Here is a 16,374-nt window from a genome sequence, read left to right as displayed (position 1 = left end):
TTAAGTTATGGATCATACCCAACTTGACCACTCTGTCAGTTTCACATGTATCTTGACCCTTTTCACTGGAAAAGTTCTTGCTGTGTCTTGAGGTCAGGCAACTCCATTGCCTATGTGCTCTGCACTCAGATTTCCATATGAATTGCAAATTCTTGCTTGCACCTTCTGTGTGCATGCAGCTTGAGGTGTCTCTGGGGATGACATGCCAATCCTTTGTTTATAGGTCTTTTGTTATTTCTAAAGAGCTAGTCTGTGGGCATTCCTCAGACTCACAACATGTTTCAGTAGCAAACATACAGCAAAATCTCATAACTCCATATACAGTGTTGATACACACATTTTAACAGGGCAATAATATTCAGCAGACTATAACTTTTCCCAGTGATACCTCACAAGGCATACTTTATACAAGATTTATCATAATAAGTGGTGACCATAATAGCATATGCTGTCACAATGTGTAATGTGGCAGGGCACTTCTTCCATCTCACCACGCTTAATGCTTCCCCCACTGATGATGGTGGGGCCTGAAGTAAATCAGCATCATTCTGGGTAGTGTTGGGCTTCCCATTCTGGGTTTATTTATCTGTATTTTCAAGGCAGGCCCAAGGAGTACTCCTCTACCAAACAAAAGAAACAAATGCATAACACAAAGTATGGGGGAATACCTTTTCCTACCCCTTCTTGATGGGGGTGGTGTTGCCTTGTTATTGGCCGCCAGGGTGTCCATCCTTCTCCTAAATAGGCAGTCTGTTTGGTGGTTTCCCCTGGAGGGAGAAGAGCACCCTCTCACCCTGGAGAAGCCTTTTTCCCTGCTGCCACTAATCCTGCAGCAGCTTGTCTCTCCTCCCTCTCTCCCACCAGGAGAGGGGTTTTTAAATGTCCCAGGCAGGTCCCAGGTGTCCTTAGTTGACCTGAGATAATTTCTTTTCAGCTTGCACGAAAAAGGGCCTTTTTCATTCTAGGCCTAATATCCCTGCCTTCCATCACTCCGATTACAACAGTCCAGCCTGACGTTGTCACAGTAATTAAATGTTATGGTTTAGGGAAGAAACTAGTCACCAAAACGATCAGGGAGAAATTTATTTTCCCACCTCATCAAATGTGTAATGTTGTATTATATTGTTTTTAGGGGTGGGGAGGTTACTATCTTCTGAAGCATGTGGTATAGTACTGACCCTTATTTCAGGTAGACCAGCATGCACTGCTACTTGTCTTGTGAAATCAGCTAGTTTACATATGTATAGTAAGTATGCACAAGGGCCAGTAACTCCTTTTTTAAAAATGTGACTGCCCGGGCCTTAACCTGACTCAGGACTGAGCTCTTTCTGTAACATGCTGAACAGTTGATGCTAATGGTGTCTTCTCATCTCTTTTGGTGGCAGCTTGTCGTCATTATAGATCCTCACATTAAGGTTGATCCCATGTACACCCTATACTCTGAGGCCAAAAAGAAGGGGTATTTTGTGAAGGATAGGAAAGGCCAAGACTTTGAGGGCATCTGTTGGCCAGGTAAGAAAACCCACTGCTTATAGTTTATACATTACAATTTGCTTATTTTGTAATGTGTAGCAGAATAGCATGAGTCAAAAGTGGATGGTCTAAAGGGAAAAAATGTTGGTGTAATTCTTGGATATTCATGATTCCAAGCCTTTAATAGTTCTTTTGACAGTTCTAATGCATCTCCTAGTCTTCTCAGCTCTAATTCCTCCACCACTAGTTCTATTATCGCTGTATACATGGGCGCCAACTCTGTGGGTGCTCCACAAATAGTGGGTGCTCAGCACCCACTGGCAGCCCCCCTAATCAGCTCCACCCCCTCCCCCCAGCACCTCCTGCCCACCAGCGGCCACACCGATCAGCTCCTTCCCCTCCCTCCCAGTGCCTCCTGCCTGCCATGGATCAGCTGTTCAGCAGCATGCAGGAGGCACTGGGGGAAAGGAGGAGGAGCTAGGGTGGGGCACACTCAGGGGAGGGTGCAGAATGGGGCAGGGCAAAGGTGGATGGGGGGTGGGAAGAGGCAGAGCTGGGTGGGAGCTTGGGGGAAGGGGTGGAGTGGGGGCAGGGCCTGGGGTGGAGCGGGGTTAAGCACCCCCCGGCAATTTAGGAAGACAGTGCCTCTGTCTGCATATAATCTAGATGCATGGCACCATAAAGTTACTGAACTTGTGTAAAGATCAGTACTCTAAGTTGTCCAATGTTACGTAAATCCTACTCAGCCTGTTACATGAAATTGTTTATAAAAGTAAGCAAAAGTTGAGTCAAATAGACTGGTACAAACTAGATTGTTAAAAGAACTGTAATAAGAGATCTTCAAGGTTCCTGCTGAAGTCACTGGTTGGTATAACAACAAGCTGAAAGATTCTAGAAATAGGAGGAATTGTTCATAGTTAAAATCACTGAACTGTGTTAATTTTAATGAGATGAGATTGCTATTCCTTCTTGTATTTTTAATGGTGGTTGTTACAATGGGAGTAAGCCAGTGATAACATAAAACCCAAGACCACGCTTCACTGTTTAATGTTGTAAGAATGAACAAGGGTTTCATTAACACGTTCTCCCTAGTGGGTCCTGAGACACCCCTTTGAAAACACTTCAAACTTTATGGAGTGTGGCTTGTATTCTTTACTGTATAGTGTGTGGCTAGAGGAATCCTTTCCATTTGAAGTTTGTGGGGCCATGCAGGGAGAGACAGTGGCCATGGCACTGTGAGAATGAAACAGTACCAGAAAGATCCTTTTCAGCAAAGGTGGGAACAGCAAAATCGGAAAAGGGTTAGATCAGATGGCGGAGGAAAAGTCTGAGAAGGGAAAAGGGAAAGTGAGATAAGAGTTAATAGGATTTGGACGCCATTAAGGTTGGCAAGCCCCAATTTTATATTTTAAAATATCCATCTGATTCCAGAAAACATGACTTTTGAAGGAGTTGCCAGTCTTAAAATTCTATCTTCAAGCTGGACAACCTAGCAACAAATAAACCAGGGAGTCATGACATGGGTGAGGCTCTGAAATAAGTATATAGATGAACTTTGTTTCATTCCTGACTATACTTGCGAGTGCCTGCACTTCCGAAACTACCACTACGCTGTTGGTGAATACTGCACTACTGGCGCATGGAGAGTAGACATCTCTGTAAACAAGGAAATATATGAGGATCAGTGGGGTTCCAGAAGGGACATCAACTGACAGCAAATCAGCTGTCTGTGTGCAATGTTTAATCACTGTGGCTCAGTCTATACTATATAATGAACATAGCACAACCATTGCAGACCACTTGTGTACGTCAGAAAGCAGTTGCCCACCTCCTGAGTGACACTACCCTGTAACATCAAGGCTTTGATTCCTTCCCTGGCTTCCAGTTTGCTTCTAGGTGCCATTCAAAATGCTGGTCACCATCTTTAAATGATGTGAAACTTAGCCCACCAGAGCCCAAGAATAGTGCTCTTCAGATCACAGTGTAAGGTGTACTTGTTTAGTTTAGCACTTGGTTACACTTTGCTCAGGTTTTTGTTCCTGGCATTTTGGGTTATGTATTAAGGTTACAGCAAGGGCAGAAGTCTCGGTGTGACTCATTGTGGAGATTGTTGTATCGACATGTCACAATGCTTGAATGCCAAGGCAATAGATGCTATAAAAGTTAACGTAATCAATGTGATGGTCCACACCTGCAGGTTCCTCTTCTTACCTGGATTTTACCAATCCTGAAGTCCGAGAATGGTATGCAGATCAGTTTTCCTTCAAATCATATAAGGTTTGTGTTTCTTCTCTTTGGATCCTACAGAGCACATCAAAAACCTGGAAATTGGGAAGAGATAGTCAGAGGAGATAAACTACTAGATAAGTAAGGTAGTGGGGCTTTGTATTTGTAGATGGTCATTAGACTGTAGAGGCAAATATCCTGAATATAGTGATAACCATATAGACTGCAGAAGGAGCCTCACTGTGGCCTTGTCAACACTAAGAAAAATAGAAGCCTAATTCATCACTGATGCAATTCCCCCAGCAATAGCAACAGTGGAGACTTTGGTGTGGACAGGGAACAGGCATTTTACCACCATGTCATCTAATGCAGCTGCCCCATTCCCAGCTTCTCTCAATAGGAGTCCACACAGGGAATGATGTGAGAGTGCTGTCTCTGAGGAGCTCACAGTTGTTCTCATGTCATTCTCCCCCACAATGAGTCCTTTTAAGTGAGGAGAATAGTGTGGAAGTACTGGCTGTTCATAGCCTAGAGTCACATCACTCCTAGCCCCTTCCAGGCTGTACTCAATATTAGACATGTGTGTCACTGAAACACTGCCCAGCTCCCAATCATTTTTTTGTTGGGGCCCCACTTTGCAAGGGGCAGGTAAACTCGCCCAACTTATGGCCCCTCACTTCACGTTCCAAGGCAACTTTGTCTCCCTGGTTTCTTTTTCCTGTCCTTTTCTGCAGTTTTCCTCTGGGCTTTTTAATATTTTAAAATTCTCTTATGAACTTTTATGCTCCCCTGCCTCCTTCCCACAATCACTCCCGAAAAGGCAACATTCTGCTTGCTGTGAGGCTTGAGGCATCTATTGGTTGCACATGTGGACTCGGCCCACAGAGCCATTTCAACTGAGTGCTATGAGAGCTGAAAAGCTCAGTTAAGCTTGTGGACTGCAACCCTGTACACATAAGCTGCTCCTGTGGCCAGATGAATTACGGGCTGTCAGAGAAGACAGACAGCTTTCAAGAAGTTGCCCTCAGCTTTACCTGGAGCCATGAGAGCATATTTGCAGCGCCACTGTTCTGTTGCTTCTCTTGCTGTGCATACCCTACCACTACAGTTTGGGTAACACTGGATTAACCTAATGACTTAAATGTACCCTAAATGCTACTTTGTATAACAGGGCTCTACTGACATCCTGTTTGTATGGAATGATATGAATGAGCCTTCAGTCTTCAAAGGGGCAGAACTAACCATGCAGAGAGATGCAGTCCACCATGGCAACTGGGAGCACCGGGAGGTTCACAATCTCTATGGCTTTTACCAGGTAGTGCAACTAAAGACAAAAATCAACTGCCAGAGATACTCTGTCATGGATGATTATGGCTATTATAATATGTACTGTGATAGCGCTCAGATGGTCCCATCAAGATTTGGCCCTGTTGTACTAGGTGCCAGTATGTTGGAATCAGCTTCTCCATGATAAATCAGACCCGTAACAGTGATAGCACTCCTGCATATCTTTTTACTGCAACAGTGTCATGACAGCAATCTATTACATATGCAGTGTTAGTATTTCTGTATTTTCCCCTGTTCTAGTGTCTTCCAGCAAACTGTTGGTACTTAACTAATAATAATTACTATTATTTCTGGACATATATTTCATATTGTTCCTGCCTTTAATTGGCTACAACAGGAGTGTGGTATATACGGTTTGTAATTAGGTTATCTCCTTGTCAGTTATTCTTATGCTTTGCAGCAAATGGCAACTGCAGAAGGACTTATCAAACGCTCTGGGGGACAGAACAGGCCATTTGTCCTCACGCGATCTTTCTTTGCTGGATCACAGAAGTATGGTAAGCATGGACAAGCTTCATGAAATCACAGAACAGTGCTGTTTTTCTGTAATGCTTTATTTATTTATTTATGCATGCTAGGCCTGGTACTTGGTACTAGGGCTGTCATACAATTAAAAAATAATTGCAATGAATCACAAGATTAAAAAAAGTTGTGATTGATTAATTGCAGTTTTAATCACACTGTTAAACAATAATAGAATACCAATTTAAATTCAGCAGAGTACTTGAAGCAAATTTATTAGCTTGCCACTTTCTTCTTTCTTTCCCCCTAATTGCAAGTATAAATTAATCTTGGGGCCTGAATTCAGTATGTAAACTTGAAACTATGCTACTGGTGTTTCCAGGTGCAGTATGGACAGGAGACAACGTAGCAGAGTGGAGTTACTTAAAAATCTCCATTCCAATGTTGCTCACAATCAGCATTGCAGGAATTTCATTCTGTGGAGGTAAGGAGTTTAACTGGATTCTTCACTAAATGTAGGCCACCAGATTTACTGAGCTTGTGTCTCAAGGTAGATTTAAACACACAACCACCAGAACAACCCACTTCTTTCCTACACTCCAATCTGTTTCAAAACAGTTTCCTATATTTAGTCCATTTACAGCTCCCAGTAGCATTCTTCTCTCCTTCCTTTGGCATATTTATCTTTGGTAGCCTGTGAGTCCCTTCAACTGACAGCTTGGAGTTGTCTTCCACGAGCATCAGTATAATTTTCCCCTGTGACAAGGAAAACCACTCACTGTGCCTCTAAAAGCTATCAACCCATTTCATCATCAAATGAGAGTCCGATAATTTTTTTCACTTTGTATGGCCAAGCAGCTGCCTTTCAGCAGGGTAGGAGATTGTGGAGATTGTGGTACCATATTATATTAATGTATTTATAGATTTGTAATGTTTGTAATAAGAGAAATTCATGTTTTTTCAGAACACTTTCAAAAACCAATTAGCATGTCTCTTTAAATTTTAGCTGATGTGGGCGGGTTTATTGGGGACCCAGAACCAGAGCTACTTGTTCGCTGGTATCAGGCTGGTGCATACCAACCATTCTTCAGAGGCCATGCAAATATCGAAAGCAAACGGCGTGAACCATGGCTATTTGGGGATGAGAACACACGGATCATCAGGGAAGCCATTAGAGAGCGCTACACCCTTCTGCCCTACTTGTATTCACTGTTCTACCGGGCACACACCACTGCGGAACCAGTCATGAGGTAAGATCATAAGGGGCTACATTAAAACTATTTAAACAACAGGAAGTCCGGTGGCACCTTAAAGACTAAGAGATTTATTTGGGCATAAGCTTTCGTGGGTAAAAAAACCCATTTCTTCAGATGCATGGAGTGAAAATCACAGATGCAGGCATTATATACTGACACATGAAGAGAAGTTGTTTTTGTGGATACAGACTAACACAGCTACCCCTTGATAATTAAAACTACTTGTATTGCTCTTTATATAAAGGCCCTTCTTATGAGCCAGGAAATTTAATAATTGTGTCAAGATGGATGTTTCAGAGAGGGAAATTAAATTACTCTCTCTTACTTTTGTGACTTTCAATTTGAATTTTTAAAAGCAAATAATATATACATTCATTTTCTAAAAGAGAGTAATTGAGCACATCACTTAATTAAACCATTACCACATACAGTCTTAGATAAATTTATAAAATACAGTGGACCCCAAGAAGAATGTTATCACTATTCTTATCCATATCTAAATTCTACCAGTGGATCCCTAAGCTGACCTAAAAGTTTCAAAGTCTGCCTTTTCTCTCTCTCTGGTAAATGCTTTTGGTTCATTTGAAGAAACTGGGCCAACTGGGTTACCTTTCCAGAGTTCATTTCATATAGATAATTCAAGTATGAGGTATACGCTATGCCACATTTCCTATAATCATTTTTCTTTTAGTAATGTAATATAGACGTTAAATTAGTAAACTAGCTTCCATTGTGCTCCTTTCCGATCTATAATGAGAGGTCTCAGTGGAGCTGTGAGCAACGGTCACATCAGTAGAAGATAAATATTACTAATCTCGCTTGTATTTTTGTCTCTTACAAATGGCACTGGAATTGCTGTCCTTTTTTAAAATTTCTCTTCACTAGTTGTAATGCAAAAGCATTTCAAGATAAGGCCTAACTTTTAATAGGGCAGAAGCTCTGGGATGCACTCAGTTGTGAACCTGATTTGTGCATGCAGGCACTACAAGAGCCAGTCAGTGAGGGCATCTGTCTGGCCCTTTGCATATACAAATGTCCCATTTGTATACAATGTCCAGCACCTAATCATGCCCTGAGCTTCTACCTTTCTAAAAATCAAACCCATGTTGACTATATACGATAATAAAATACTGCCAGGGTTATAGTTAGCTATTGTGGCAAATTCAGAAACTAAAAAGGAAGTGTGGTATTTTCTTCACTGGTTTATGAAGGCAAGCAGAATGTAAAATCTGCCTCTTTAGCAAGCCAATAAACATTAGTGTTGTAGCATTCAACAGGATGCCTATTAGTAAGCAGGTCAGGCAGGCATTGTTTGTGAGTGAATCCACAGAATTCCTCCAGTTCTTGTCTCTAACTAGAAAGAGCTATTGTTATCATAACATTTGGAATTATAAATACGCAAAAGAAGGCCTGTGCAGTGACCATGTGATTAGTGTACCACATTACTATGCAATTCATCTTCTGAGTCAGGTTTCTCAATCCCTGACCAACAGGATTGCTGTAGAACCAGCACAGTCAGCTGCTGAGAAGAAAAGAGACTGTCCCCCCAAGAAACTAGCCAGTGTAGGAGCAATGCTGATGGACTCTGAAGAAAAGTCCCGTCCATCTCTCCTCTGCTAGAAGAAAGATGAATGCTATATGGGTTCATGAGGAAAGGGGGGATTCCCAGGGTTGCCAAGGGCAAAACAGACACACATGCCGAAATCAGAGCAAAAAGAAAAACAAACAGGAGTTAGAATGAGCACACACATTGAGAAGCCCAAATACTGATCTGCTGAGGTCCCTTCCAACCCTGATATTCAGTGATACTGTGATCTGGCCTGCAAGAGCCTGGGGAGGAGGCTGAGTTAGACCAGCTTTTTGCTTGCAGTAGATACACTGGGAAGTGCCTTAACTCTTGTTCAGCTGGGAAACATAATGCTTGTATAAAAAGTGGCATTCAAAGGGACAGATGAGAAATGTGTCCAGTCTTCCTTGGCTGGATGGCGGTAGTCACAAAATGGGCCTTGTAGGAGAGCAGAAACGTAGAAAATGGTGGGGAGCCTGCAGACTCCAGCTGAGTCACAGTGGGATCCAATGGGAAAGAAGAAACTGACAAGACTCCACTTTGTTTTCTACAGGCCTCTCTGGGTAGAGTTCCCCAAGGAACAAGAAACTTTTGGTGTGGAAGACGAATACATGCTGGGTAAGTAAACCATTTCCTAAATCCAGACATCAGCTGGTGTTTAAATTTCAAAATAAAGCATAGAATCATAGAATCATAGAATATCAGGGTTGGAAGGGACCTCAGGAGGTCATCTAGTCCAACCCCCTGCTCAAAGCAGGACCAATCCTCAATTAAATCATCCCAGCCAGAACTTTGTCAAGCCTGACCTTAAAAACTTCTAAGGAAGGAGATTCTACCACCTCGCTAGGTAACGCATTCCAGTGTTTCACTACCCTCCTAGTGAAAAAGTTTTTCCTAATATCCAACCTAAACCTCCCCCACTGCAACTTGAGACCATTACTCCTTGTCCTGTCATCTGCTATCACTGAGAATAGTCTAGATCCATCCTCTTTGGAACCACCTCTCAGGTAGTTGAAAGCAGCTATCAAATCCCCCCTCATTCTTCTCTTCTGCAGACTAAACAATCCCAGTTCCCTCAGCCTCTCCTCATAAGTCATGTGTTCCAGACCCCTAATCATTTTTTTGCCCTCCGCTGGACATTTTCCAGTTTTTGCACATCCTTCTTGTAGTGTGGGGCCCAAAACTGGACACAGTACTCCAGATGAGGCCTCACCAATGTCGAATAGAGGGGAACGATCACATCCCTCGATCTGCTGGCTGTGCCCCTACTTATACATCCCAAAATGCCATTGGCCTTCTTGGCAACAAGGGCACACTGTTGACTCATATCCAGCTTCTTGTCCACTGTCACCCCTAGGTCCTTTTCCGCAGAACTGCTGCCTAGCCATTCGGTCCCTAGTCTGTAGCGGTGCATTGGATTCTTCCGTCCTAAGTGCAGGACCCTGCACTTATCCTTGTTGAACCTCATCAGATTTCTTTTGGCCCAATCCTCTAATTTGTCTAGGTCCCTCTGTATCCTATCCCTACCTGCCACCATATCTACCACTCCTCCTAGTTTAGTATCATCCGCAAATTTGCTGAGAGTGCAATCCACACCATCCTCCAGATCATTTATGAAGATATTGAACAAAACCAGCCCCAGGACCGACCCTTGGGGCACTCCACTTGATACCGGCTGCCAACTAGACATGGAGCCATTGATCACTACCCGTTGAGCCCGACAATCTAGCCAACTTTCTACCCACCTTATAGTGCATTTATCCAGCCCATACTTCTTTAACTTGCTGACAAGAATACTGTGGGAGACCGTGTCGAAAGCTTTGCTAAAGTCAAGAAACAATACATCCACTGCTTTCCCTTCATCCACAGACCCAGTAATCTCATCATAGAAGGCGATTAGATTAGTCAGGCATGACTTGCCCTTGGTGAATCCATGCTGACGGTTCCTGATCACTTTCCTCTCGTGTAACTGCTTCAGGATAGATTCCTTGAGGACCTGCTCCATGATTTTTCCGGGGACTGAGGTGAGGCTGACTGGCCTGTAGTTCCCAGGATTCTCCTTCTTCCCTTTTTTAAAGATTGGCACTACATTAGCCTTTTTCCAGTCATCTGGGACTTCCCCCGTTCGCCACGAGTTTTCAAAGATAATGGCCAATGGCTTTGCAATCACAGCCGCCAATTCCTTTAGCACTCTCGGATGCAACGCATCCAGCCCCATGGACTTGTGCACGTCCAGCTTTTCTAAATAGTCCCTAACTACCTCTTTCTCCACAGAGGGCTGGCCACCTACTCCCCATGCTGTGTTGCCCAGCGCAGCAGTCTGGGAGCTGACCTTGTTCGTGAAGACAGAGGCAAAAAAAGCATTAAGTACATTAGCTTTTTCCACATCCTCTGTCACTAGGTTGCCTCCCTCATTCAGAAAGGGGCCCACACTTTCCTTGGCTTTCTTCTTGTTGGCAACATACCTGAAGAAACCCTTCTTGTTACTCTTAACATCTCTTGCTAGCTGCAGCTCCAGGTGTGATTTGGCCCTCCTGATTTCATTCCTACGTGCCCGAGCAATATTTTTATACTCTTCCCTGGTCATCTGTCCAATCTTCCATTTCTTGTAAGCTTCTTTTTTATGTTTAAGATCTGCAAGGATTTCACCGTTAAGCCAAGCTGGTCTCCTGCCATGTTTACTATTCTTTCGACACATCGGGATGGTTTGTCCCTGTAACCTCAATAGGGATTCCTTGAAATACAGCCAGCTCTCCTGGACTCCTTTTCCCCTCATGTTATTCCCCCAGGGGATCCGACCCATCAGTTCCCTGAGGGAGTTGAAGTCTGCTTTCCTGAAGTCCAGGGTCCATATTCTGCTACTTACCTTTCTTCCCTGTGTCAGGATCCTGAACTCGACCATCTCATGGTCACTGCCTCCCAGATTCCCATCCACTTTTGCTTCCCCTACTAATTCTTCCCGGTTTGTAAGCAGCAAGTCAAGAAAAGCTCCCCCACTAGTTGGCTCCTCCAGCACTTGCACCAGGAAATTGTCCCCTACATTTTCCAAAAACTTCCTGGATTGTCTGTGCACCACTGTAGTGCTCTCCCAGCGGATATCAGGATGATTAAAGTCGCCCATGAGAACCAGGGCATGTGATCTGGTAGCTTCTGCGAGTTGCCGGAAGAAAGCCTCATCCACCTCATCCCCCTGGTCCAGTGGTCTGTAGCAGACTCTCACCACTACATCACTCTTGTTGCTCACATTTCTAAACTTAATCCAGAGACACTCAGGTTTTTCTGCAGTTTCATACTTGAGCTCTGAGCAGTCATACTGCTCCCTTACATACAGTGCTACTCCCCCACCTTTTCTGCCCTGCCTGTCCTTCCTGAACAATTTATAACCATCCATGACAGTACTCCAGTCATGTGAGTTATCCCACCAAGTCTCTGTTATTCCAATCACGTCATAATTCCTTGACATCACTAGGACCTCCAGTTCTCCCTGCTTGTTTCCAAGGCTTTGTGCATTTGTATATAGGCACTTGAGATAACCTGCTGATCGCCCCTCATTCTCAGTATGAGGTAGGAGCCCTCCCCTCACAGACGTGCACTTCTGCATATTACAGTAGCAAAAAGTATGAAAACCCTGGCCAAGATTTTTAAAAGTGAGTGATATTGGGTGCCCAGCCTGAGATATTGTAAAGAGGTTGAGGTGAAAAAATTGAGGCACTCATCATTAGTTGCTTTTGAAAATTCTTGGCCCCCATTTCCATATGGCAGAGCTGGAACCTGCATCAGGTGTGACAGCATCTAATAACTAATTATCGAGAGCTGATGGAGAGGTTGGAGTGATTTCAGTGCCTCTGATGGAATTCACCTTCTCTGTGGATTCTAATAAATCACCCCTGCCAGGGTTGAGTTACCTCTAGGACTAGAAAATACATCTTGAAGAGCAAATTTTTAGCGTTTTTGAATGTTCCAAATGTTAGAACTTCAGAAACTTTTCTCCCACACACCCTTGTCAGTTACACATCTTTGAACAGTGCACTATGCAATCAACCTACTCAATATATTTTTCAGAAAAAAGTGTAAACATTTCCAATGAAGAGCATTGAAAAGGAGTTTGTTTGCCAAATGGGGTTGCCTTCTTCCTTGCTTCTGGTTGTAAGAAAGTGTTTTTTGTTTAAATACAAAAATATATTAACAGATTCCCCCGTCCCTCACCAGTCCTGTGTGCAAGCACATTAACCCATAGGACCCTGGATTTTATCACCTGTGAAGGGGGAACATTTTTGTGGGAGTCCATTGTTAACATACTGGTTATACACCATAGTTTTGGATTCTGTGCTGGTGTTTAACATTGCATGGTGATAACTCTTATAGACATTGAGTACGACTTTCAAAAGCACCTAAATGAATTAGGCACCTGCCTAACTCCCATTGCATTTCAAAGAGATTTGAACATCTGATTCCCTTAGGTGCTTTTGAAAATCTTATCCAATAATTCTGTAGTCTTCAACCTTAAATATTAGCCCCACAATGGAATCTTTAGGTAAAGGCAAAACAATTATACAAGAGCTAGATATTATTATTAACTTATACAGCTCTTTTCATTAGTAGATCTCACAGTGCTCTCTTTACAAAGGAGGTCAGTATCATTATCCCTGTTTACAGATGGGGTAACTGAGGCACAGAGAGGCAAAGTGACTTGCCCAAGGTCACCCAGCAGACCAGTAGCCGAGCCACAAATAGAGCCCAGGTCTCCTTGAGTTTCAGTCCAATGCCCTATACACAGGCAATGCTGCGTGTTCTCATTTCTTTTTGTATCTCTTATTCCAGGAAACGCTTTACTGGTGCATCCAGTCATTGAACAAGAGGCCACTACAGTGAACGTTTTACTGCCTGGGTCAGATGAGGTGAGGGTAACTAAGAACCCACTCTGATGTTTGAATCAAAGAAAGTGCATTAACTCCATTCTCTTCTATCCCAGGATAACCAATAAGTGATAGTCCTACTAGTGGCAACCCAAGTCCCCTTCTCAAGGCCTCCTTTTCCCATTTGTATGTGTCTTGCACAGCAGTCTTTGTACTTTCTACACATAGACAACCCGCCCTGGGCCAGCGCACAGAGCCATTACTCTCGTCTAATTTAAATCCCTCCTCAAGCCCCGCTCCTTCTGTGACACCTTGTTGGAATTATTAATATTAATATGGAAACCCACCAAACACAAATTTAATCATAAATTCCTTTATTAAATCCAAAGGCCAAATGATACTTATACAATTGCTCTAAACATGCCTACAAAGCCTAACTAATAAGCAATTTACTATATCCAAACAGTAACAAAATATTTATAAGTATTTGATCAAGATACTTACAAATGGACTAAACTCAGGGGTATTTAGATCCATATTGGCTGGCTCCAACATGGTCAGGCAGGTATTAGCAATGAATCCTCTTAAGAGTTTACTTTTTATGCCCTTTTTACAAACAAGCGATGTCATTGCCAATTGCTGACTTCAGCTAAAAAATAATTTGACACAGTTCACCCTTATTTCCAGTCTTAATCTAGATAAGATTTAGCACCTCCTTTCTTCCCAAGGCCTTTCCTCCCTTTCCTCTAGCTGTCCAACAATTTCCCCATTGCACCTAGGTTTACACAGGCTTTAACACTGGTGTGTGAGTTGGGGAAGGGCCATGTTGACCCATTTTAAGACAGATTCTCTTTATTTTATTTAAAACCATCTGCAGTCATCGCCTTTGGTCAGAGGCCTTCTTTTTAGAACCCTTCTTTTTAGAACTTATCTCATTAGTTATTCTTTGAACCAGACATCCTCCCTACTTCATTCCTTCTTGCCTTATTACTTACTATTTTCAAGGCCTTCCTTCTACTTGCTACTCTGGGCCTTTCTTTACAACAAATATGTATTTCCTTAACCAAAGTTAAGCTAAATTTAGTTCTTTAATTTTATACTTATCCTACACCTCTGCAACACACTAGCTGACTTAAGCTATCTCCTTATTTATTTAATTTCCTTTTCCTAGGGTTAATTTCTCATTTATGTGGCAAGAAGGGGTCAAATGTTGGGACGGAAGATAGGAAAGACATTTGAGTTGAACCTGGGGGGAAAGACATGGGGGATGGATGGTAGAGGAAGGATGCAAGGAGAGGAACTTAAAACAATTTTTTCTTATAATCTTGCTGTGTGCCTGTCACTGTGATCACTTTCCTTGTACGTTATATTCTTTTTACCCAAGACTGCATTCTTCAGAGCAGGTATTGTCATTTCATCAACTAACACATTTTGGCCACTAGGCCTGGTCTACACTGAGGGGGGGAATCGATCTAAGTTATGCAACTTCAGCTACGTGAATAACGTAGCTGAATTAGACGTACTAAGACCTACTCACCGCGGTGTCTTCACTGCGGTGAGTCAACTGCTGCTGCTCCCCCATCGACTCTTCCTGCGCCTCTCGCGGCGGTGGAGAACAGGAGTCGATGGGAGAGCACTCGGGTGTCAATTTATCGCGTCTAGACTAGATGTGATAAATCGATTGCTGCCCACCAATCCAGCAGGTAGTATAGACATACCCTTAGGGTATGTCTACACTACGAAATTAGGTCGATATTATAGAAGTCGATTTTTAGAAACTGATTTATACAGTTAATTGCGTATGTTCACACTAAGCGCAGTAAGTCGGCGGAGTGCGTCCTCACTACCGTGGCTAGTATCAACTTACGGAGTGGTGCACTGTGGGTAGCTATCCTACAGTTCCCACAGTCTCTGCCACCTATTGGAATTCTGGGTTAAGCTCCCAATTCCTGATGGGTCAAAAACACCTGATGGGTGGTTTTGGGAACATGTCGTCAGTCGCCCCTCCCTCTGTGAAAGCAACGGCAGACAGTCGTTTCGTGCCTTTTTTCCGTGCGGACTCCATACTGCTTTCAGCAGACGGTGCAGTAGGACTGCTAACCGTCGTCATCCACCACTTTCGCTGCAGCTCTGCTCTCCTGTTCTCATGAATCCACCTCGCAGGTCCTCTCGTTGTTCTCTATAAATATCTATTTTCATGGCATCCGTCATCAGCCACCGCTTCTGCTGCAACTCTGCTCTCCTGCAGACGCCATACCACGGCAAGCATGGAGCCCGCTCAGATCACTGCTGCAGTTATGAGCATTGTAAACACCTCGCGTATTATCCTGCAGAATGTGCAGAACCAGAACCTTCAAAAGCAGGCGAGGAGGTGACAGCAGCGCGGTGACGAGGGTGATGAGGACATGGACACAGACTTCTCTCAAAGTATGGGCCCTGGCAATTTGGACATCCTGGTGGCAATGGGGCAGGCTCATGCCATGGAACACCAATTCTGGGCCCAGGAAACAAGCACAGACTGGCGGGACCGCATAGTGTTGCAGGTCTGGGATGATTCCCAGTGGCTGCGAAACTTTCACATGCGTAAGGGCACTTTCATGGAACTTTGTGACTTGCTTTCCCCTGCCCTGAAGCCCAAGAATACCAAGATGAGAGCAGCCCTCACAGTTGAGAAGTGAGTGGCGATAGCCCTCTGGAAGCCTGCAATGCCAGACACCTACCAGTCACTAGGGAATCAATTTGGAGTGGGCAAATCTACTGTGGGGGCTGCTGTGCTGCAAGTAGCCAACGCAATCATTGACCAGCTGCTATCAAGGGTAGTGACTCTGGGAAATGCGCAGGTCATAGCGGATGACTTTGCTGCAATGGGATTCCCTAACTGTGGGGGGCGGGGCGATAGACGGAACCCATACCCCTATCTTGGGACCGGACCACCTTGGCAGCCAGTACGTAAACCACAAGGGGTACTTTTCAGAGGTGCTGCAAGCACTGGTGGATCACAAGGGACGTTTCACCAGCATCAACGTGGGATGGCCGGGAAAGGTACATGATGCTCGCATCTTCAAGAACTCTGGTCTGTTTGAACAGCTGCAGGAAGGGACTTACTTCCCAGACCAGAAAATTACTGTTGGGGATGTTGAAATGCCTATAGTTATCCGCGGGGACCCAGCCTACCCCTTAATGCCCT

The 16,374-nt window shown here is 43.8% G+C and overlaps 1 protein-coding gene across 7 annotated transcripts in view; it reads left to right on the top strand.

Moving 5' to 3' along the window:
- GANC (glucosidase alpha, neutral C) overlaps positions 1–16,374 on the top strand; it is a 51,316-nt gene that overhangs the window by 22,750 nt on the left and 12,192 nt on the right. For 5 of the 7 annotated variants that reach the window (XM_037900413.2, XM_037900411.2, XM_037900409.2 and 2 more), the window contains 8 exons: positions 1,386–1,512; positions 3,671–3,750; positions 4,871–5,014; positions 5,447–5,543; positions 5,891–5,992; positions 6,515–6,758; positions 8,885–8,949; positions 13,153–13,229. In XM_037900413.2, the coding sequence (XP_037756341.1) occupies positions 1,386–1,512; positions 3,671–3,750; positions 4,871–5,014; positions 5,447–5,543; positions 5,891–5,992; positions 6,515–6,758; positions 8,885–8,949; positions 13,153–13,229 (936 nt within the window). Of the gene's footprint in view, positions 1–1,385; positions 1,513–2,904; positions 2,997–3,670; positions 3,751–4,870; positions 5,015–5,427; positions 5,544–5,890; positions 5,993–6,514; positions 6,759–8,884; positions 8,950–13,152; positions 13,230–16,374 lie in introns of those variants that run through there. The other 2 variants (XM_037900414.2, XR_005225518.2) reach the window with 2 other exon arrangements.

Source organism: Chelonia mydas, chromosome 6 (assembly GCF_015237465.2).
Source record: "Chelonia mydas isolate rCheMyd1 chromosome 6, rCheMyd1.pri.v2, whole genome shotgun sequence".
NCBI lineage: Eukaryota > Metazoa > Chordata > Testudines > Cheloniidae > Chelonia > Chelonia mydas.
Note: the sequence above shows the minus strand (reverse complement) of the source record. Positions and strands in the feature narration are given on the sequence as shown.